General features: G+C 38.2%; 1 protein-coding gene across 1 annotated transcript in view; it reads right to left on the reverse strand.

Moving 5' to 3' along the window:
- LOC131060137 (uncharacterized) overlaps positions 1–23,998 on the reverse strand; it is a 62,227-nt gene extending 38,229 nt beyond the window's left edge. The window contains exon 1 of the mRNA XM_057993251.2: positions 22,973–23,998. Within this exon, the coding sequence (XP_057849234.2) occupies positions 22,973–23,215 (243 nt within the window). The 5' untranslated portion in view covers positions 23,216–23,998. The remainder of the gene's footprint in view (positions 1–22,972) is intronic.
- Between the last annotated feature and the right edge of the window lie 307 nt (positions 23,999–24,305).

The raw sequence follows: 24,305 nt of genomic DNA on the forward strand, positions 1-24,305 counted from the left end.
CGATACAATTGCCATGGCTAGTTGGGGATTCAAACCCCCTTCATGTGATGATTTCTGGGGACTAATTTTGATGGAGAAGGTGGATGATGAATAGTCCATTACTAATGAGCAGCAAGTTATTTTGAGGAAGAAGGGTTGCATTATCACGTCTAACAGATGGATAGATAGAAAAAACCAGTGTCCCATGGGGACGCATCCCCCAAAAAAACCCTGCATCCCCTTGATGGGGGCATTCTTGGGACGCAGGGACTTTGGGGAAATGTCCCCCAACAACACTGTCACCTCCTCCAAGGATGCCGCCAAGTTGCTTACTATATAGCACACGCCATTACATACTGATTGCAACCTTCAAGTTTATGAAAACTAGTTTGCCTTTCACAGGGCACTTGCAGAAACGTTATATTGCAGATTTTGCCTTGAAGATTTCAACTCACCTCAATTTGTATATGGGTTACATTTACGAGGGAATGGACCAATCCAAGGAACATATTAGACATTCTATGGTGTTGTTGTGAAAAAGTACAGGCCCATTTGGGACATCATAGAGTAGGGATGGATAAAGAAGGCTTCATAGGCCACTTCATACTTGTGCATATTTCCTCCACCCAACCATACAACTTCTCGAGTCTTCAAGGCTGATGAGAAGGTTATTCAAAGGTCTCTAAACTATTATAGAGGCTATAGAGCAATGTTCCATGGGGCCGCATCCCCCCCCCAAAAAAAAAACTCAAGTCCCCTATAGGGGGATGTTTCCGAGACTTCGGGACTTGGGGGAAACATCCCCCCATATCACCACCACTACCGCCACCTCTTCGAGGATATCGTCAGGTCGCTTGCTATATGACACTTGCCATTACATACTAATTGCAACCTTTAACTTTGTGAAAACTAGTTGGCCTTTCATGGGGCACTCACAAAGATGTTATATAGCAGATTTTGCCCCAAAGATATCAATTCACCTCTATTTTTACATAAGCACCTCTTCGAGGATGTCGTCAGGTCGCTTGCTATATGACACTTGCCATTACATACTAATTGCAACCTTTAACTTCGTGAAAACTAGTTGGCCTTTCATGGGGCACTCACAAAGATGTTATATAGCAGATTTTGCCCCAAAGATATCAATTCACTTCTATTTTTACATAAGCAAGTCAACAAGGACAACTTCTAGACTAGGTAAAAATTGCATTCTTTGAGACATTGCTATAAAATCTAAACATATTACTTCTTTGTTATTAAATTTAATATTTATATATAAATCCTTAACATTTTACGTGTATCATTATAGATGCATGGTGGGAAAGTTTTGGTACCAAGGTTGCCAATCTTAGAGGATTGTCATGCAAATGTTAAGTCAACCATGCAACAATTCAGGTTGTAAGCACAATTGGAGTATGTTTGAGCACATACACTCCAAAAAATTAAAAAACACAAGTTGTCAATGCAAAGCTTGAATGACCTTGCATTTGTGCATTAAAATATGCACCTCTATAACAAGAAGATTTCAGTTGAAAATGAAGAATTAGCCATTATAGTATCGAAGGAGTAAGGTCTTGCATTTGAGGGGATCATCAAAGATAGTGACCCCATATTAATAAATGACAAAGGAGGAACATGAACATGTCAATCAAGCTAATAGTGAGGCAAAGCTTGTAGCGAAGGAGGAGAAGACACAAGCCTATACAACTAAAGACGACGAAGTCATCCATGATGTTGTTGCTATCTAGTTTATAGATAGAATGGCTAAGTTGCTTCTATGACATATGCAAAGTAGCACAAGGTCTAGCAACTTATATCTAATGTATTTTTATTTGCTATGTATTTTTATTTTTTTTGCTGTGTATAAAAAACAATTTTTAAGCATATAAAAGCAATTTTTCGTTTGTATTAGCATGCAAGTTTGAAATTCACTTTCAATATGACATTTTTTACTTATTTATTTGTGTACACATTAGATCTACCTAATTAGTTGTTGTGTATATTGAAGTTATTTTGATATAGATGCAATATAGTAAATTTTTCATTAAAATTCTATTTTTTATTCATTTTTTAAATTTACTAAATTTTCGCCAAGTTTTGACATTATGTCCAAGTCCAAGTCAAAAAATAGCAGATGATCTTCATTTTCCAACTTCAACACATCCAAGCCCATCCCAATTGTGATGGCTCAACTTGGTGGAGTTGACCCCTAATGATGGCAAACAGAAGAACCTAATTTCAAATAACTTAGTTGATTGTCTTTGTTAGGCAAACAAGCGGAAGGATCTCTATAAACCAATTGACCACCATATCGCACTAGATCCATTTAGGGTGTTGAGATGGACCATCTTATCAAACAATTATTAGAGAAAGTCAAGATTCAACCTAGATTTTTTCCTTGTGGGCCTAATACACTTGTTGTGCCAAAGAAAGAGTATAATAAGTGGTAGTTACAAGAAATTGGACTCTTCCCAAAATTACTATAAAGATAAAAATATCACTTCCCAAGATCAATGATTTCCTAGATCAACTTTTAAGAGCTAAGCACTTTACTAAGTTCAATTTGACTTCAAGATATTATTAAGACAACATGGAGCCTCTTGGTGACTAAAATATAGCCTCAAAGACAAAGTTTAAGATCTACAAGTTGTTAGTTGTGCCTTTTAGCCTCACCAACATGCAAACACATTACCAATGATGTTTTCAAGTCCCATCTTCACAAATGTGGCATCTATCTTTCTGACATTGTGATTTATAGCAAGATTGGGATGATCACTCGGTCCATGTGCAAGAAAACTTCTTCGTCTACACCAACTTCAAGCCAAGATGAAGTCATCCTCCTCTAGACAAACTTTCATCAAGTATTTGGGCCTTCTTCATTCCCAAAACATGCATGCATACAAATGCAAATAAAGTCAAGATCCTTCATTAACAACCCATTCCATCCAAGATTTTAAATTTGACAAGTTTTTTGGTTGGTATAAATTTCTATAGGAAATTCATCTATAACTAATCACATGTTGCCCACTCTTTCATCAACAAACTCTTCTACATGGACTACACAAGTTGCCTGAGTATTTAGTTACTACTTGTTCCAAAGGCGATATTTGCAAGTTCCTATTCTCGCTATCCTTATCCTAGAAAAACCATTTACACTTGGTATGAATGCTTCTTGGATTGAGTGTGTCGAGACATATTGCCAATTCAAGAGATTGGTAAAGGCAAGAGCACTTCTTATGTATGTAGCACTATTGTAGAAACAAAGAAAGAGAACAATAAGTGGTAGTTAGTAACAATTTATTGAGCTCTAGAAAAATATTGTTTAAAACAACTACCCACCTTCCCAAGATCAACCATCTTCTACATCAACTTCACAGACATGAGTACTTCAACTAACTCAACTTGACTTTTGGAGATCAAGTTTGCATGTCGAATCATGGTGTCTAGAAAACAACCATCAACACAAAGTTTCAACTCTACCAAGGGTTTTTTATGCCTTTTGGCCTTGCCAAAGATCCTACCATGATCATTGTTTATGTAATTTTTATTGAAGTAATATTGTAATATTTAGCATGTAATTGTCATCTAATTAGTTTTAGGAAGTTTCCTTTTTGTCTTCCGTCATCTAGTTAGTTTTAAGAAGTTTCCTTCCTGTCTTTCATTCTCAATCGTTTCTCTTATAGAAACATCACTTGTACTCTCTATTTAAGGAGCTTTCGTCAACTTTGTTAATATCGAAAAATCAATTATCATTTCATGGTATCAAGGCATAGGTTCTTTTTTCGCGAATTTTTTTAGTAAAAAATTTGTGGTGTTTTGCTTAGAACTTTCTAGAAGTTTCTTTTGATAGATTTTTTTTTTTTAAATTGTGGTTAACCTGGAATTTTTTATCATATCTGGACAATTTTAAAATCATGGGAACAAACTAAAAATCGCGTAAGGGTTGTTTGTTGCAGATCACGGATTGTTCTTTCTCTAAGAAACATAGGGTCCGTGTCTAACAAAGAACGCAAGTCTCTTTTGTTGAAAAACGTAGTTTCATGTCTTGCAAAATCACGAATATGTTTTTCTACGGGTTTTGTTGTGGAATCAAAGGTGTTTTTCACACAATTTGGAGCAATTTTTCTCTGCATTTTTCATGACATTTCAGCTTATTATTTGTTTCCGCTGTGTGTGTGAACTCAAGGGTTTTTCTGCAATCTTTGAGGCACATGATGAGTTGTCTTTTTTCCTCCAAGGCTGCACAAAAAGTCTTTGCTCACGCCAGGGTTTGTAGGCTGCATTTTTGACAGCTTTTTAACAAAAATTTTGGGTTTGCTCTTATCTTTCAGCTGCACGACTAGGATTTGCACAATTTTTCCTAAAATTCTGGGTTCTCTATTTCACACAATCTGTTCTTCTACACCCGGTTTGTGCGACGAGGATGAGGGTTTTGGTGTGGTGAGATTTCAATTGGTTTTTTAAGAATTTTTTTTTAAATCGTGAGATTTCTTCATCCACAACTAGGGTTTCAGCACACAATGGTTTTTTGATGATTAATGTTCACAAAAATCATAGTTTCCGATTTGCGATCTAGTGTTTCATGTTTTTGACAATGTTTTGAACAAGAAATCGTAGTTTTTGCAGACTTCCTTTAAGATCTGCAAGCGCTCCCTTTCCTATGACCAAGGATTTATATTTTCTTGCAGTTTGTTTTGGGTCGCACCTAGGGTTTCTAGAGCGAACAATGTTCTTCTGCAAAAGTTTTTGACCCTTTATTTACAAAATATGGATGTTGCTGTTTTTCTAAAGCATGGGAGGGTTTTTGACCTGGTTTTCTTTTGATGATTTTTGGCAAAATCGTGGGTTTTCAAGATTTTTGCACAATTTCAATTTTTTGCCAATTTTTTTATCAATAAAAAATTGAAACTTGTTGCTGGAGCTGATTTTTATCTCGTTTTCCATGTTTCTGAATAGTGGGAGGGATGGCTTCATTACCCAACGTCATGTTGGAAGGATTGTGATAAACTTGGTCATATGAAGAAATTTTGCAGAAAGCCGTTGGCTGATCAAAAATCCAACCAGGGAAGGTCTCACCAACAGGCTCATTTCACTGAGCATTAAGAAGAGAAGGGGACAGCCTTCTATGCATTCATGGCCTAAAGACCAACAGATTTTGACCAATAGAATGACCATTAAGGGTATTTCAGTAATATTGTAATATTTAGCATGCAATGGTCATCTAGTTAGTTTTAGTTGGTTTCCAATCTGTCTTTCGTCATCTAGTTAGTTATAGCAAGTTTCCTTTGTCTTTCATTCTCGATCGTTTCTTTTATAGAAACATCGCTTGTACTCTCTATTTAAGGAGCTTTCGTCACCTTTTGTTAATATCAAACAATCAGTTATCATTTTAGTTTTTAGACCCCATCTTGGCAAATTTGTGATCATATATCTCTATAACATTTTGTTCCATTGCAAGATTTAAGATGACTACCTATTCCATGTGTTGGATCTTTATCAACACCACATCACGACCAAGATAAAGAAATACTTCTTTGGGAAAACTTATATCAAGTACATGGGCTTTTTATTGATGAGCATAGCATACATGTGGATGCAAATTAAGTCAGGGTCTTTTATTTGTAGCCCACTCCAACTAACATTTCAAATTTAACGATTTTTTTGGGAGTTATGAAGAACTTCCATAGAAGTTCATTCAAAACTCTTCACAAGTTGCCCACCCCTTTCATCCACTCACTCATCATAAACTCTTACTTGGAATCTACAAGATGCCTCAACATTTAGTTGTTTGAAAGATATTATTTGCTTACTTGTGTACTTGTTCTCCCTAATTTAAACAAACATTTCAATTTAAAACTAGCACTTCTCAATATGCCATAAGCTTGGTTCTTAAGCAAGAAGGATACCCAACGGCATGTCATTCCAAGGCCTTGTCTCAAGTCAAGCTCAATTATAGCACATATAAGAAGGAATTATATGATTTATCCAAGCACTCAAGCAATGGTGTCGTTATCTTCTTCATATAAATGTGGATCACTAGCCCTTCAATTCTTGAATTCTTAGTCCAAGAGTAAATGCCACCATGTCATTTGGCGATCACATATAGGTAAGGTGTTACCAACAAAGTGCCAATTCTTCGTTGTCATCCTTGTACTCAAATACTTAGAATCATTCTACTGAGTTGAAATTTTTCTACTCTATGGATCAGCACTTTGATTTGATCATTGATACTTTACAGCGGACCACAATGTTTAACCAAATGCCTTTCTTTGACTATGGTATAAAAGTTTGGTTATTGTACAAGCTCACTCAACTCTATGTCCCCATGGGGCAGACTCTTCTGCCCCCTTTCAACAGAAAGAGATCCATTCATCATATCATTGGCATTCTAACATAGAAAAGATCTTGCAAAACTTGCATTGCCATTTTTATTGCAAAACCCACAACTGAAAATCAACATAATTGCATACTGCGTTGGTTTGTCAGTTTTCCACAATGGAACTTTCATGCCATCCACCAAGACAATTGATGCTCCACAAGCTAATGACTTGTTCTTTAACAATGCTTGGAGCAATTTCAAGCTGCCACTTCCAAGTATTTTGATCATGAATCCCACTACTATTTGAATCACTTTTTGAAATCATTATAAAAGCTTCTTGACTGCTTGTTGAATTTCTCCACTTCCATAAACTAATAGCCAAATTAATGTTGTTAATCACACATTAGTTTGTGCATTTTGCACCTACCATTTGGGAAGAATGTCTACCCACATTCAAGTCATGGTTCATTAACAGAAATCTTTAGGAGGGGAAGTTAGCCCTTTGAGAAACCTCACCAAGGACTTGCACACAATTAAGGATGGCCAAGAGAAGATGACTATGCAGCTGAATGACTCTGTAAGATTCAAAGAACATGAGACTGAAAATAAGGTGATGTGTTCAGACAGGAAGAAAACAGAGGTTAGAAACCTGCTCTCCCTCAAAGACAACTTTGTAGTTGTTAAATCCTGGACTCAGCAGTCCATCCCTTATATTTTCAATTTCATTAAACAAATCATCACTTAAGGCCTCGGGAATCTTATCCAGGAGGAGCTACAGGCAAGGCATGCTCCCCAATTAATGACCTGTAGACATACAAGAAGCCCTGGAAGCTGTTCACCAGTTGCCAGATTAGATGATGGATTTTTGCTGGCTTTTATATGGCTATGTGGATGGCACAGTACAAGAAATTGCAACAAGGAGATTGTTATGGAGACACTGGAGCTGCAGCTGTCACAGGTATAGCTTCTCCTCTGCAGTTCCAGTCTTTCAGATAATTTCTCTATGGATATGTTGATAAAATAGCAATTTTAATCTGATTCACCGATATATAAATAGGATAGAAATTACTATTTTTGATGATCTTAAATCAGATCCATTTTAGAACCTTAATGCAGAGCTTTTACAGTACATCTGGATGGCTTTGTCAAATTACTTGTGATGGCTGCTTGAGCCTGGAAGTACACCATATTCTGCCATACAAACTCACTACCATGAATCTTGATTATTGAAATAGTTTTTAGAATTTGCTGTAAAATAGAGATCTATGAAGTGTACTATGTTCACTAATGAGTTTTTTTTTCAAATTGTCCTTAGATGTTCTAAAAGTGCAAGATTTATCAAAATAATTAAATATATGGTAAAAAAAATTGGTGGTTTTTAACGGCCTACAGATTCAAGAAACTTGGTTATCAGGACCCCTCAAGATGCCCACTATGTAAAGCAAATAGTACCTAAATCACCTCCTCAGTTGCCAATTTGCCTAGGAGTGCTGGCAGTGGTTATGTGCAAAATTGGGGTGGTCGGGTGCTCTTCCAAATGGCATCCTAAGCTTATTCAGCTATAGTGGAAGTAACTAACAACAAGCTTCACAATTTCGCCCCACGAAACAACATTCATACTATTTAGGATAACCTGATGATAAGAAGATGGTCTGGGCTGAAAGCTTCCCCTATAAATGGGGTCGGGTGAGATGATTCCCAAAGAAGTCGACAAGGCAAAATGGATGCTGTCCCCAATTGGGTAGTATAATCTTAATTTCGATGGGGCTTCCAAGGAAATCCAAGGAAGTTGAGAGCTCATTGTGAGGTTCAGGATTGGATGGGAAATTTGGTGTTTTCAGCTTCAAGAAGGCTCAAAGACGGAACAAACAATGAGGCTGAGCTACAAGCACTTCTATTGGGCCCCCATTTGTGCCTCAAATTCAATTTTCGCCAAATAATGATAGGAGACTCTACCTTAGCTATTAATGTAGGTAGAGGAAATAAAGCACAATGTTGGGAATAAACTTTTATTCTCAACTTGGTGACTCCAATGCTTGAAAGGTTGGATGAATACACCCAAAACCATATCCATAGAGAGGCTAACATGGTGGTGGACGCCCTCGCCAACTCAGCAATCGATAGCATGGTGGTGGTTTATGTGGACAAGCATAACATAGCATCATTTAATAAACATGAGATATGAGATCCCACAACTATTCATTACAAGGCATGAACTCTAGTGAGGTTGTAAGTTGGCTTGAAGGGTAATAATGAAGCATTAAGTTGGCCCGCTTGAGAGTTAATCCCTATGAAATTGATAATTCAAGATGGCCACAATTATTCATTGTTGTTTATGGTATCGACAACTTCTTGGTTCTGCTCTCTCTCCCTGGCATTTTTGGAACCCATGAATACTCCCTTTAAGTTGACTAGTGCCACCAATTAAATGGCTTTCCTTGGGCTGGTTTCTAAGAGATCATCGTAGAGCATCTTCAAGACTCGAAGTGGAATCATTATTTTTGCAACTCCATGGGTGTTGAGGGATGATTTTCTAATATGCATAGATAAGGATCAACTCAAAAGTGGTCTCAATGTTTCTTGTTGTTCTGCTAGACTTGGGAGGCTTGAAGGATAATATCAAGATCTTGAACTTTGTTCTCATCAATAAGAGGTATTTGGGCAGCCTAAATGAAGTACTAGAGGTTAAGTGTTATGGAAATGGCACTAATCTGCTGAACAGCTTTGCAGAGCTTCTGGGTTCAAGTAAAACAATGGATTGATACCCTTTTGTTATCTCCTTTCATCCAAGCTCGGCTCTGCAACAACAAAGAAAGGCAAAGAAAGGGGTAGAATTTCTAAATAAGGTATTGTGACAAGTTTCCATGGAGGGGATGGATTGGATGATAGAGTTTGTCAATGCCATCTCGAACAATAATGAATAAGGTGCTAGTCAGGCTTTTAAAAAGTAGATGAATAGGAGCTTCTAGGTGGTTAGGTTGTTTTGAGCCTAGTTTTTGTATATGCCCAAGCTTTGTTAAAATACGTTAATATACGGTTCATATAAAATTGGCACACTATATATTTTTTTGTTTCAATAATATAAATAGAGCAACCCCCATGGTTGTAATTCACAAATCAAAAAAAGAAATATTCTCAATTTTTGTTCTTCCCACTCTATTTCTATTTAAAAGGTTATATACAAGCATCGGCATGTTCACTTGGCATATTTGGCATTGAAACATCCCACTTTTAAAGCAATGTTCATAATTTGTTAGAGTCACCATTACTCTGCTAATAATTTTTACCCCTTGTCTTCCTCTAAATGGCCCAATGGGGGAGGCCTACCATAGATGGATAGAGTTTAAGAAGAGTGACTTCAGATAAGGCATATCTTGGAAAAGAAGAAAGGGGTGAATTCAGACAAAGTAATGCCTTCCTATTTATTGTTAGGTACATTCCAACTATGAATGCAGAACAGAAATTGAGACAAAACAGTGAGAACATGGGAAGCTGAAGCAGTAGCAAGAAGCTACAGCTGAGCATACAGCAAAGAAAATTGGTGGTGCTTATTTCTATTCACCTGAATTCTTAACCTTATATTAGCACATGCTATTTGGGCCTCAAAATGAACAGAAATCATTGCGTGCAGAAGGAATCGCTGGTTTTAGTTTCTTTTTGTCTCAATTAATCAAGCTTACATGAGGACGTGTCCCCTGCCCCAAAACCTGACGTCCCCGTCCCCGTCCCCTAGCCATTTCGGGACAGTGGTGTTGACGTGTTTTTTATGACAGCGTCTAACACAGAATAAAGTTACCAATGGTCACTTCACTCTCTCTAGATCAAAGTTTAACCATATGCTAAGATTGCGGAAAGTTCAAACGGCTAACTCCAAGGTTCCTTCATGCAACGGACGTGACTCAATTGGCGGATGTGATTGCTGGTAATCCAAAGGGACTTACGTTTGAATCATTCTTTCACTTCTTTGATGTTGCATGGAACTTCATCATCAAATATAGCAATTTGATGATGCTTACGCTTTGAATGAACTGAAATGAACTGAAAATAAATGGGAATGGGTTAGAAAGGCCTAGATCTACTCCTAAGGGCAGTGATATCAATAGATAAGGCTTTAGTGGACAAATTCCAAATAAACCACGCTCTGCTTCGCCAAGTTTAACTACAACTCCACAAGAACTGATGCAATCTTCTAAGGATGTTGAAGGAGATTCAAATTTTACTAGGAGGTTCCTTAAAGGGTCCTGATTCCAATTCTACATTCAGTTTTTCGAAAACCCTAAAAGAAACCCCTAAAATCTAGGACTCAAGACAGAAACCCTAAAATTGACGAAACGGGCCCTAGACTCCACCAAATTCACTCAAACAAAAAGAAGACTCAATCAATTTGACCCCCGAACACTTGCAAAGCGGAGAGACTGACGAGACTGCCACCAAAAGACCCCAAAAACCAAAACAAAAGACCGAGAGGGCCTAAAAAGTAAGGGGTCCCCATCTAGAATGGGGCGATGTGTGAAATCGTCACAATAGGCAGGACATCAAGGGGACATCCCCTTGCCATCCTCGCTACACAAAAAATCCTCAAGAAATGCCTAAAACGTTCCATGCCGTTTGGGGATGGCTAGTCATCCACCACAGTTGGGAACACTTCCGCACCAAAAATAAAAATAAATAAAGTTTTTATTTTTATTTTTTTGTTGTATTGTGGCATGGGGGGGCCACAAGCACTCCCACACCACAAAAGAACCCTAAAATCACACATAAGAGTTAAAACAAAAAAAAACAATAACCAAGCAAGCATGTTTCCTCTTTCACTTGCTCATTTTTTGCTCCTTCTTGTGAGAGTTTGCTTGTTGGAGAAGAGATTGGCACGATCTAGAGGACAAATTGGACTGATTTTTGTTTTGCTTCAAGTCTGAAACAAGTTCTAAGCTGCAAACTTGAACCTACAGCAAAAGTATGTCATTTTTTTAAGTTTTTAGCTTGTTAGTAAATTTGTAGATTGAAAAAAAAATTCATTGATTTGGTTTCAGACTTTTAGCCATAAACAAAAACACCACAAAATGAGCAGCAGCAGTAGCGACAATCATGAGGGTAGTGAAAGTGAAAATGAAGTGAACACAATCTCAACAGACCCTTCTGCTTCTGAAAATCAAACCTCAGCTTCTATCCCACAAGACCGTTATGCATTCCCTACATCTCTCTTCAAAAATTTGCAAAAGGCCCTTTCAACCCCCAGAAACCATTGCTTCAGTTTGCCACACCACCAAAAAGGGTAAAAATACAAGGGGCGGCAAAAAGTGGCTTTGTCATGTTTGCAACACTCATTACCATGGGAGCTATACTAGGGTTACAGGCCATCTAGTGGGTGAGAGTGGAAAACATGTTAGAATTTGAGAGTCAATAACATGGGAACAGCAGGTTGAAATGGCAAAGATGGCTAAAGTGAGTGACGACAAAAGCATTACAGCTCACAATAAGAAACAGTCATATGTACTAGTTTGCATGCCTCTTCCAATGTGTCATTTGGAGAGAGTTGTGATAGAGGGAAGAGGGAAACAAGTGAGAAAAAACAATGATGGGGTTAATGATTATGCAAAAACGTGAGCAAGCCGATGATGCAGTGGCCAAAATCTTTTATGCACATGCTCTTCCATTTCATTTGGCAAGGCGACCTTATTTCAAAACCATGTTGAGAGAAATATTGACAATTGGACCCTCTTATGCCCCCCATAGAGAACATAGATTGAGTATCTCTCTCCTTGACAAACAATATTCAAAAGTAACCATGATGATGGAGGAGATGAGGCAAACATGGATTAGGACCAGTTGTTCCATTGTCGTAGATGGGTGGACTGATATTCGACATAGGCCAATCATTAATGTTATTTTTACATGCCCTGCTAGTTCATACTTTCTTGAGCTATTGAATGTTTTGGGAAAGTAAAAGATGCTTATTTCCAATTTGCTATTTTGAAGGAGGCCATATAGGAGGTTGGGTTTTCTAATGTTGTTTAGGTTGTGGCAAATTCAACTCATGTTTGTAAGTTAGCTGGTTTGATTATTGAGAGCTAAGTCACCGTGTTCAAATTCAAATTCGAGTTCGGCAACCATAAAATTCAAATGAATTCAAAAAGGGCAAAAAATTCGAAACAAAAATTAGACATTAAATTCGCCTTACATAATTTATTTAAAATATATATATATATAAACAAAAATTAATATATATTTTTTAAATTTAAAAACAAAACAAAAACACTAAATACAAGTAAATATAAAAAATGCTATTTAGTATTTAATATTTTACTCTAGTTGACAGATCAATAAGCAAAATAGAATAATGATAAATTAAATACAATAAATATTAATATTTTAATAAAAATTAATACAAATTAAAACTATTAAATAATAAACGTCTCTCAAGGGACAGGGAGACGCCCAGACATCTCCTGTCAGTTTGTCATTTTGTCTTTGACTCTAGTCTCTTTTGTAATGCTATTGCATTTGGCTACTCATTGTAATAATGAATCATGTAATCATCTTTATTATTATAGACTTTGCAATGGCATCATATATTCATATTTTCCTTTTTCGATATAATAGAAATCTCCAATTTGACAATTTCATTTGTCAAATTTTATTTAGCAATTAGCATTGAAGAAATCTTAGTATTTAGATTTAGTATTTCAAATTTCCTATAGTTTCATTTGAAATGTAATTCTTATACTGTTATACTATCATACATCTTTTCAAAACTAGTTTTTCAAGTACTATATGTATATGTATAACTATATCAGCACCACCACCACCCCGTCGTCCCCAAACTTAGGGCCTTGGTCCCCCTGTCCCCGAAACCCGTCCCGCTTCCCCCCGTCCCCAATGCCGATGGAACACTGAAAAAAACAAAAACCTAAAAAAGACAACAAAAAATTCCCAAAATACAAAACCGAAAGCATCCTACTTGGGCGAATCGATGACAAAATCACAAACAGCTTTGAGCTCTGATAGCAGCATTGCGGGGGAAACTCGTGGCCACCTGGCTAGGGCTCACAAACACACACGAATAGAAGCACACAAACGAAGCACAAATAGAAGCACACAAATGGAGCACGAACACACACAAACAGAGCACGAACAGCACACAAACGAAGCACGAACAGGGACGACCAGCTTCAATCGCGCGACGGACCAACTTCAGCTTCAGTCAAAACCCTAATATTTCCATCGTGCGAATTTTACGCGAACATTTATGAATTTTGAACCTAAAGCCAAAAATTCAACAAATGTGGTGACACAAATTGAGAGCACTTACAAACATATTTATTAGACTTCGTGTTTGTACATACTTTGAATAATGCTTTGAAAGGCATTGGCAAAATAGATTGGGTGAAGGTAGCAATGGCAAAGGCTAGAGACATACAAATGTTTGTATGTAACAATCACACTTCATGTGCACTATTTCGGTCTTATTCAAATAAAGAATTCCTCAAACCAAATGAAACTAGATATGCTAGATATTACATTTTGTTGGAGAGGATGTTGGAGGTGCAGGATGCTCTACAATCCATGGTTGTTTGTGGAGACTAGAAAAAGTGGGCTCAATCAAAGACAGAAAAATGGAAGGCAACAAGAGAAAGGGTACTTTGTGACACTTGATGGGCCAATATCAGGTAAGAAATCTGAAAATTAAAATTTATTTTGAATTTGTTACACTTTGTTTTACTTTGTATTTTAAGAGTTTTAATTTTTAAATGTTGCTTACATGTATATTTGCTCTATCATATCACCAGTTGTGGGGGTAATCCAATATGCAGATATAGACCCTCCTAGCCTAGGAGAGATCTATGAGACTTTTAATAGCATGCTTGAACAAATGAAGCAAACAATTCATCAAAAGGATCCCAAATTGCAATTCTATGAGGAGCATATTAGGCCTATTGTCACAAAGAGGTGGAACACGATGAACAACCCTCTTCATATGCTTGCCTACGCTCTTAATTTGAAGTGGTATGCACCTAGTTGGCTGAATGCTTCCTTTTGAGGATGAAGAGGTGATAGAGGGGCTTACAGCAACCCTTCATAAAATGTATAGCAATAAGCAGGCAACCATTCTTCAAGAGTAGTGGCTTCAATTTGCCAATCTTCAAGGTCCTGCTCAACAAACCAAAGGCTAGGACAGATAGGGCCACCGTTGCACCAAAAAGCCCCATCAAATGGTGGAAATTTCATGGGAAGGTTACATAGGATTTGAAACAACTTGCCATTCGTTTTCTCTCACAAATTGCTAGTTCTTCTGCTACAGAGAGGAATTGGTCCACCTAAGGCTTCATCCACTTCATTAATAGAAATAAGCTTACATCAAAACAAGCTGAAAAATTAGTTGCAATTCATGTGCCTTGAGACCGACAGACTACTGAGCATCGACTGACTCCATCAACAAAATGAGATGTTGATCCTAAAGATGTTGGTCAGTGTTGGTGTACGTTTTATCATTCATCGAACATTAGAATAACATGTCAAGGACACTCTACACTCTCTTGAACAAAATCACTACGTGTGCCAAGATTGTTGATTATTCTATATTGTTGAAGAAAATATGCAACCATGTAACCATGCAACCACGTGATAACAATAAGGTTTCAAAGCAAATTGCAAACGAACTTATATTATCAAAGTAGCTCTTAGCAACAATTTCATAAATCTCTCCACACAACAAAATGAGAGAATGAGAGTTTATATAGAGTTCCAGAAAACAAATGAAAGGTCGAGATCAATATAAGATCAATGGCTGAGATCAAAACACAACCCCAATTAGAGTTTCCTAAAATAACATCAAGAACAAATGCATGGAGGACAAGTGGCAAGAGGAGCAATCTCCTAGGAAGGTGCATCCTTATCCTCTCGAGTGGCAGTGTGTTCAATGAACCTGGACACGAACGGGCTAACCTCCTCCATTGTGAGGGTCCAAGTCATCTGCGCATGCAGCAAAAGCAATCTCCCATTGCAACTCCTGTCTTTGGAAGGCATCCTGGATGGACAAGAAATGTGATGCCTTAGTCAATTTCTACTTCAAGACTGCTCCAATGATGGCGAAGAAAATCTCCTGAGTTCTGAGCTTTAGACTTTCCAGATGCATATCATTTTCTCAGATGGTCTCTTTCTCAAGCAAATTAGCAACTACAAGGACAATCTTGTTTTGAATTTCTCGAATATGCTCCTCAGCCTTAATACCGAGCCTTCACTTTTTCTAGGACTTCACTTCGTGCAACCAATGCCTAGTGCCATGTGTTGAAATCATATGCAACACCTGCTGCGATTACCTTTCCATCAATCAATTCCTGCTTTGGAATTCCTTTCAACACTCTAAGGCATGGGATAATTCCGTTCTAGACATTATGAAGGTCGTCCCATGCTTCAGCCATGTTCGCAATTCTAGAAAGCAAAACAAGGAAATCTACCCATATGCTAACATTAATTTTTCTACAAAAGTGGTTGCTTCTTCACTTTTGCTCGCCATCCACTCCTTGGTCTCTTTGGTTGTTACCTTTTCTTCTTCAAAATCTTTGATTGTTTCTTGGAAAGAATTCAAAAGTAGAGGAGCAACTGAATTGCCCTGATTGAGAGGCTTGGTCAGGTGCTGAATATATTCATTCAGACGCTCAATTTCTTTCTTGTATTCTCTTTTATTTCCTATTTCTTTATTCAGTCTTGCCTTCATGGAGGCGATTGAATTGTCCAAGTCCTCCACCTCTTGACCTTTTGTAGTTGGTCCTAAGTCGATAGTGGTAATTTCATACTCCTGAGGAGTAATATCTTCTTTTGACTTGTCCACTTTCGATACAGCAATCTAAACCGTACGACAGCCTGCTTTATCTCTTTGGATTGTGGAAAACTTTTTGGTTGGCTTCTTTGCAGCAACCTTCCCTAATTTGGCCAAGAAATTGGTCATGTCATCTTCTTCTTGATCTTCCACTGGTGCTTTCATTTTCAATCTTTCTTTCAACCAATCAAGAATCGTAGGTTGTTCAATGCCTTCCTCTTCCTGATTACTTTCTTCACGTGGAATATTTTGACCTCCTCGAAGAGTGTAAATCATTCCCTCTTGAAATTCCTCGCCCAGAATATCCATTTCATTGTCTGATTCAAGTATCTTCGTGCCTATAGGAGATGGGGGTTCTTCGTCTTCCTGCACGATTGACTCTATATTTCCCTCACGGATTGGAGAAGGAATCTTTATTTCAGCCAATGATTCATCCTCAATAGTTAATACATCATTCACATTCTTGGACGTGGCAGAATGGGATGGCTCTAATCTATGCTTCTTATGGGCAGGTTCCTCATTCACAACTCTCTTCCCTTTTGACCTTGTAGAGTCATCAACTTCTTCCTTCCTTTTCTTGGAATTAGTGCTTTCATTTGGCTCGGCACTTTGGGACGCTTCTGCATTTGAAGAATATGATTCCATTTCGCCCATCAAGTTATAAGTGAGGGTCAAATTTCTTCACCTTAGCACTTGGACTTGCTGATCAACCCACCGTTGTAAATATTTGACAATCCGCCACATTAAGGTGGATAAATTTGTGAGCTCTGGTTCTGACCATCTCACAAGAGGAAGGGGCCAATTCTCATCAAAGCACGGCTGAGTATACTCTCCATCATTCTCTAACTGATCAAGCACATTGAAAAGCTTTGTTGTTCTAATCAAGCTTACTAGCAATCTAGACCACAATCTTTTCCTAATATCAAACTCATCTGCAGCATTTGCCCAAAATCCTCCAAATCAACCCTATGCTTGTACCTCTCTCCATTCACTAATCCAATATGATTGTGAGGATCAAAATTAGCCCTGGATCGATAAAATGTGAATGGATACCACTGCATTTCTAACCTTGCACTCTCAACTACCTGCACCGTTGGGCAAGACTCCAACATATTTCTAATGAAAAATTGAAAGGAAATGGCTGCATTTTGCTTTGTTCTTTGGAAGCCTTGATATGTTTCCAATTGTCTAACAACTTCGAGCAAGATCATTCTGTTGGTAGGATAAATTGGAAGTCGGTAAGGACATCCGGTAAATCCTTGAATTCTTATATGCGTGAATCTTGGAATCGTGAATCTTGGATACTAGATACTGGATAAACGTTGCTTATCAAGCTCTTGGCCTCCTGAGTGAGCCTCTGATGAGTTACTCCCTGCAATGTCCTAGGAATGTACATCAAAAATGTATCATTTACCCTTTTGAAGTGGACCTTCTCACTAAGCTGCAGCTGTGGGTAACAATCATGGGACTTAAACTCATTCTCGCCATTGCCTACTATGCCTTTGCAAATCAGTCATGTATATTTGTAGTTTCTTGCCAGTAGATAGACAATGTAGGAGCTCATGTAAAAGGACTTCATCCTTTCCAAATTTTTCGTTGTCGCTGATTATCCTAGACCAATTGAACATTATGACTCCAGAGGTCATCTTGTCAATGAAATAGTAATCCATGTTTCAAATGGAGCACCATGGGGGCTACCCATTACTCTATTCAGCAATAAAATGATATCAACATATTCTTCCTTAAAGTTAGTACGAAGCAATTTCTTTGGCACTCTCTTGCGGGTGGGCCATGGCTTCTCCAGCCACATCTTGTTGACATTTGTTGCACAAAGCTCAAGCTAGTCCTCATAAAGTTTTTTGGTTTCTTAGTTTTATAGTTGTAACTTGGAATACCGAATGCTTCCTCAATGGCTAACTCTCCAAGATGAGCCAATACTCTCCCATCTAGCGCAATGATTTGTCTTTCTTGTGCATTGTAATGTATGGCACATTCAACCATAAGCTCAGCGCACTCCATAGCCGGTGGAAATCCAATTGCTTGGACAATGTCATTTCTCATCATCCGCCAAGCAATAGGTGTTGGCAATAGTCCATCTTGCCCATACATTGTCCTTTTGAAATTTTGAAATCTACGTGGCCGAGGTTGGCGTCTATAACATTTTTCCATTTGGAATTAATTTTTGACTCCGGTTGCAATCCTTTACTGGCGAACTTCATTTGATTTTTTCTTGAAGGTCCTCCTTTGGCGGTCATCAACCTGCAATAAAAATGAGAAATTTGACATTACTTTTGAAGAAAATTTAAGATTCTAACTCTGATTTTTGGACCTTTTGCTTGAAATTTTCACTTTCAGCCTGTCAAAAAGCTAAATTTCTGGGAAAAATCAGACTGAAAATGGACAAATTTGGCCAGACACTTAGTAAGTTTTGTGAGAATAAGTCAGTCAAATTCAGATTTCGAACCTTCGAAATTGCCCTTGTGACTGAATTTTGCCTTCAATTCTGAAAATTGTCTTTAACTCAGAAAAATCACTTTATCTTTGTCCTCCACTAATGAAATTTACTTTATCTTCAAAAATTCTCGTTCAAAAATCTATCTTTAAAAACCTTGAGAGAGAAAACCTTTTGCAATCGAAGAGAGAGAAACCTTTCGCAATCGAAGAGCGAGAAAACCTTTCACAATCGAAGAATGAATTGAAAATGACAACTTAATATAGAGTTGAAGGGTTCAATGATTTTAGCAACTTCATGTTTTTTTCTTAGATTCATCGAGCCTAGACTCTTCCAAAATGGAAACTTAATCTTCTCTAAGAACGAGTTGGCATGGAATTTTCTAGATTCTTCTTGAGTTCGAAAATTTTCCTAAGTGTTGGATTTTCAAAAATTGTTCCAAGTGTTGAAAATAATTCTAAGTGTTGGAATAATATAAAAATATTCTAGGTGTTAAGTTCATTTTTCCAACTTCAAATTTGTTTAAACCTTCCTCCATGGTGGATTCATGTGTTTCATGCCATGTTTGTTTGTTTCTCTAGTCATTTCTGTAAATTTTAGTACTTTCAGATTGAATAAAACTCAGAAAATCAGAATTAGTTTCTAACTAGGTTAATTAGATTTATTGTTTTCCAGATTTAAGCATAGTAAAGGAAATGAATGCATAAAGACAAAGCACAGTTACCCTGGGAAAACCTCCTAGGAGGAAAAACCCAGCCAGAAAAGATCCTCAGATCTGATTGTGGTTTTGTATTCAACTAATAATTACACACTTATCTGGAGTATAGATGTTGCAGTCACAAGGAAGATGACATAGAAGTCTACACAATTAGTTTACTGATAGAGATCATGATTTGCAGTCCTTCTAATCTGACTTGCTGTGCATAACAAGGGTTAGCTGCACCTTTCAACTAGTTCGCAGTCCTTCTATAGGGTTTTCTTGAGTCTTCAATGGAGTTCTCTATCTTTTGGTGATGATCTGCTGCCTTTGATGAAGTTCGCTGTCTCCTATTAATGATCTGCTGCCCTTTAATGAAGTTCGCTGTCTCCTATTAGTGATCTGCTGCCCTTTAATGAAGTTTGCTGTTATCAACTGCCTTGAATATGTATTTCACTTCCTCGGGATATATTTCGCATCTACTTGAAACTGAATGAATATTATGTGAAGTATATGCTTTATTTATAGGAGTAGCAATACTTCTAATCATATCGGCCTTCTTTGCAAATTAAACATTTTATTTAATTCCTTTTATGCGTAATGGATAGGGTCAGCCCTATCATGGTGGCGTGTTGGGTTTGGGTGTCGTGGGGACCTTTTAGGTGAAGCCGAGAGGTATGGGTCCTAGCCCTATATGTTGGAGAAGGGGCTGGCCCCCTTAGGCGGATTCCAATGTTGCCCAAGGCAATTGGAATCCGCCAGCCCTAATTACAAACAACAATTTCTTCCTTTCTTCATGGTGAACTTGATCATATGCTAGGCCAGCTTGATCAAATGTTAGTTTGAATTGTGCTTGGTAGCTGGGCAGTCTTTCATGTTCTTATGCCATTTGTCACTCATGGCATGGCGGAGTTCACACTTGTCTTGCCATCTACACCCTTTTCATGGCAGACTTCATGCTTAGCATGTCACTTTGTAGGGCAGACTTCATGCTTAGCATGCCACTATGCATAGCGGACTTTACACTTGACATGCCACTTTGTGGTGGACTTGGAGATTGCTTTGCATCTAATCATGGCGGAGTTTAGCCTTGGCATGCCACTTTGTGGCGGACTTTGTGTTTATTTTGCATTTGATCTTTTTTCTTTCCTTGGCAGACTTCATAGCTTGTTTGCCATCTTTTTCTTTGGCATGGCGGACTTTGACGATGTCGTGCCATTCTCACATTTGCTAGGGCGAACTTCATGGATTTGCTTGCAACTTCCTTGGGCAGAGTTTACAAACCCTTTGCCATGTCAAATGTGGGCGGACTTCAAGACTTGCACGCCATTGTGCAAGGAGGACTTAATGACCTGCACGCCATTGTGCAAGGAGGACTTCGTGACTTGCACGCCATTGTGCAAGGAGGACTTAATGACTTGCACACCTTTGTGCAAGGCGGACTTTGCACATGATCTGCCATCTTCACCTTTGGCATGGCGAACTTCATGGATGGCCAAACACTTTGAATTTTTTCAATTGCTATCTCCATTCGAACTTGTCCTTGGCATAGACACTTAATAGATCTTCTTGCTTAACCATTCATGTTTATCTGGAACATCTGGAACAAATACTCGCCCGGAGATTTTACCTTGCGTTTTACACTTGGGAGACACAAATTTTGATTTTGAAGATAGGAATGATGTTGCAATGACCTAAGGGACCCAATCCTAGGTCAACTTTCAAAAAAGCTGAAAAAAAGCAAAAAAGCAAAAAGCAAAAAGCAAGCCAAAAAAGCTACTTCCCGGATTGATCCCAAAGTGCCAAAAATCAAAAAAGCAAAATCCCACAAAAATAGGACGCTATCAGAATTGACCCTAAGCAATTGCTTTTTTTGTCCTTCGGGCCTTCTAAGCACTTTGACAATGTCCAGACACTGTTCCGAGCATGATTTCCCTATTTGACCTAGATGACTTTTCGAACTCTAACTCCAAACTCTCAAAGAAATGGACATGAAATTGCAATGCTAAGACAAAACCCTAAAAAGCAAACTATCGAAGCCCCCATTTGCAATGGGGTGATGTGTGAAATAGGTCACAACAGACAGATTGATGAGAAGGTGCAACCAGGACTAATTGAGCTACCATTGGATGATCCACTTCTGCCAAAGTGGGATAGTGACTCAGATGGTTCTAAGTCTTTGGATATTGATAGCCCGAATGAATCTTAGTTTCATAGACTATTGTATCTTGATGTTTGAGACTTTTGGATACATGTTTGAGAATTTTGAATATTGATAGACCATGGTTTTTTTACGTTTGAGACAGCTGTTATAATGCTTTATTGAAATTTATTATGCTGTTATACTACTACTCTGCTGATTTGTTTACATATTGATATTGTTGTTATCAATTATTGACATATCTCTCTCTTTCCCTCTCTCTAATATATTAATATATTTTTAAAAATTTGTGTGTTTAATAAGTTGTATATCGTTGTCCCCTAAAATGAGAACGTGCATGTGTGTGTGTAGAACGTGCATGTGTGTGTGTGTGTGTGTGTGTGTGTGAATTAAATTTGTATATCACCGTCCCCTAAAAAATGGCCCTCTAGGGGACATCTTGGAAACACATCCCCTTTCGTCCCCGTACCCAAAAAGTCATGGAACGTAGCAGTCAATCCCTTTTATGCAAATGTAATATTTGAGCCCCAAGAAAAAAAAAATCATCAACAATCTAAATCATGCTTCAAACCCATTTCAAAACATACCCTCTTAGTATTACACATATGATTAATGAGGCATTCCTAAAATCTTGGACAAATAAGACGCAACTAAGCCAAAGGGTACTAAAATTCATTATTGTTTTCACCACTCTAAAAAATAAAATAGTAAAATTTACTTAAACAATTCACCAATTTTGGGGGCAAATAGGAAAAAAGCCAAACATTCTAAACCAAGATGTTATAATATTTTTCCATCTTCAATGGCCTCTGATTTCAATAAGCGACCAGCCAGAAAAGAATATAGGTTTTTCCAGGCCTTTTCTTGTAATATACCCTATAGCAGACCAGTGGGCATGCTCCCTGCATTAAAGCAGTCACGTTAATGCATGTCACACCAGCATGACACTAGTTGCTGACCATGCTCGCTTGTTTAATTAACCATATTCATGCAGGCCACAACCGGACAAGACTCACTGCACATTATTTCTGAGTTTGGGGCTAGTCGAAACCCTTTGTTGGATGGCTTCTAAACCAAATTGTGTCCTATGCTTATTAGTGTAGGATGATTAATTCCCATATGAAAGCAGCAGTGTTGAGAAAGGTTAAAGACGGATGAGGCTGAATGCAAGCAGCGATGAATTTTGGCAGAAACGAAACTAAAACCGCAACGTGACTTCTAAGCTTAATAATGTTCTGTGCTATACGGTCCAACTGCTAAGAGGAATCACCATTACCGGGAATGTTATAGTTTACCTATCAAAAATTGCTACAACGTAAAATCAAATAAAAAGTTCTAGTTGAAAAAGTCGACATCAGCTTACCATACATTAAAGATACAACTTTGTAGACATTTCACTTCGCATATCGGTTCAAAAAGCATAGATTTTTCATGTTTCTTCAAAACAAACAGATTTTCACAATGCATTGAAAGGATGATGGCTTTACACATTTTAAGCAAAAAAATATTTATACCGCTCATTTTTAGCTAGACATATATTTGCATACCGGTTGATTTATCACTGAAGTAGGGTTTTGCCGAGGATTAGAGTTAGTAGACTGCATAAAACGGTGAGATGGGATGGTGAACTGCTCGTACAAGGCCATCTTATTCCTCGGTGGAGCTCTCGGCCCGTCCGTTTTTGTCTCCTTCACATGAAGCCGGGGGAACATAACCCCGTTCTCCGAGCCCGATGTCTCCGTTCTGCTCTTACCAACATTTTCGCCCTTACCATCTTTACCAACTTTCATAGCTGCTCCTCTAATTTCCAACGACCTTTAAATAAGAAGAAGCCGATGCCTCAGGGATTTGGTACAGCTCCGGAAATCAGAATCCAAATTTCCGCCTATGAACTATTTTCAGATGCAATTAAGCTGCAAATGATTGAAATAACTTGCATCTGAAGCCGATGAAATTCCATGACACCGACCTCTTGAAAAAAAAAGAAAAGAAACTCTAATTTCCGGCCAAAAAACTAAAAAAATCTAAGAACAAAACAATCGCACTGCACTGAAACTTTCGCCAGTCAGCGAGGGCAAAAACACCCATACGCCAATCGAATCCTGCCGGTGATCGAAACAAGCTAAATTAAAATCCGGTAAAAATCACATCTCAAACGTTACGCGCCGGGACCCTGATTTCTCTCACCCAACCGCCACAAAGCTCTGACACCTACAGCTCAAACCAGAGCAAGACGGAGCAATCTTATAAATCCTTACGAAAAGATCGCCAAAATCTTCACTGCAGATTCCGAGACGGAATAATCCTAAATCCTTCGAAAAAATGGGTCAAATCTTCACGGCAGAGCCCAAGACGGGGCTCATTCGAATGGCAAAGTGAGGCAGAAATCAAAGCCGGTGCGATCAGGGGCTTCCTGCGAGGAGCATCGAACGGTGGACCGCCAGAAAATCGCTTGAAACCCTAGTGTAAATCGCGAAACCCTTGTTGTGGCCCTTTGTGTATAGTATGAAGACATACACGTCATGTTCCATGGGCATCATGGATAGTATTGGGAGGAGCCATGATGGAAATATCGCTGTCATGCCTTGGAAAAGAGTGCGCTTTTAGGATCCTCGGAGCATTTCGCACCGGACACGTGTCCAGAGCAGTACCATTGGCTTTACAGTCTGATAAGACGCGTGGCCTTTCAACAGGTGTCTCCTCCAATCTTCGGTACGCAACAGATCAGATATCGATTTCGGAAGAGTTTATCTGCACCGTCCAATCTCCATCTAGGGCAGAAAATGAACGAATTGTTTATTTATTAAAGGAATCCTGCTGCTTTTCGCTTTTTGAAATTGTTTTTTATTGCAGCGCTCAAGATCGAGGAAAAGATTTTTT

Source organism: Cryptomeria japonica, chromosome 1, assembly GCF_030272615.1.
Source record: "Cryptomeria japonica chromosome 1, Sugi_1.0, whole genome shotgun sequence".
NCBI classification, from domain to species: Eukaryota; Viridiplantae; Streptophyta; class Pinopsida; order Cupressales; family Cupressaceae; genus Cryptomeria; species Cryptomeria japonica.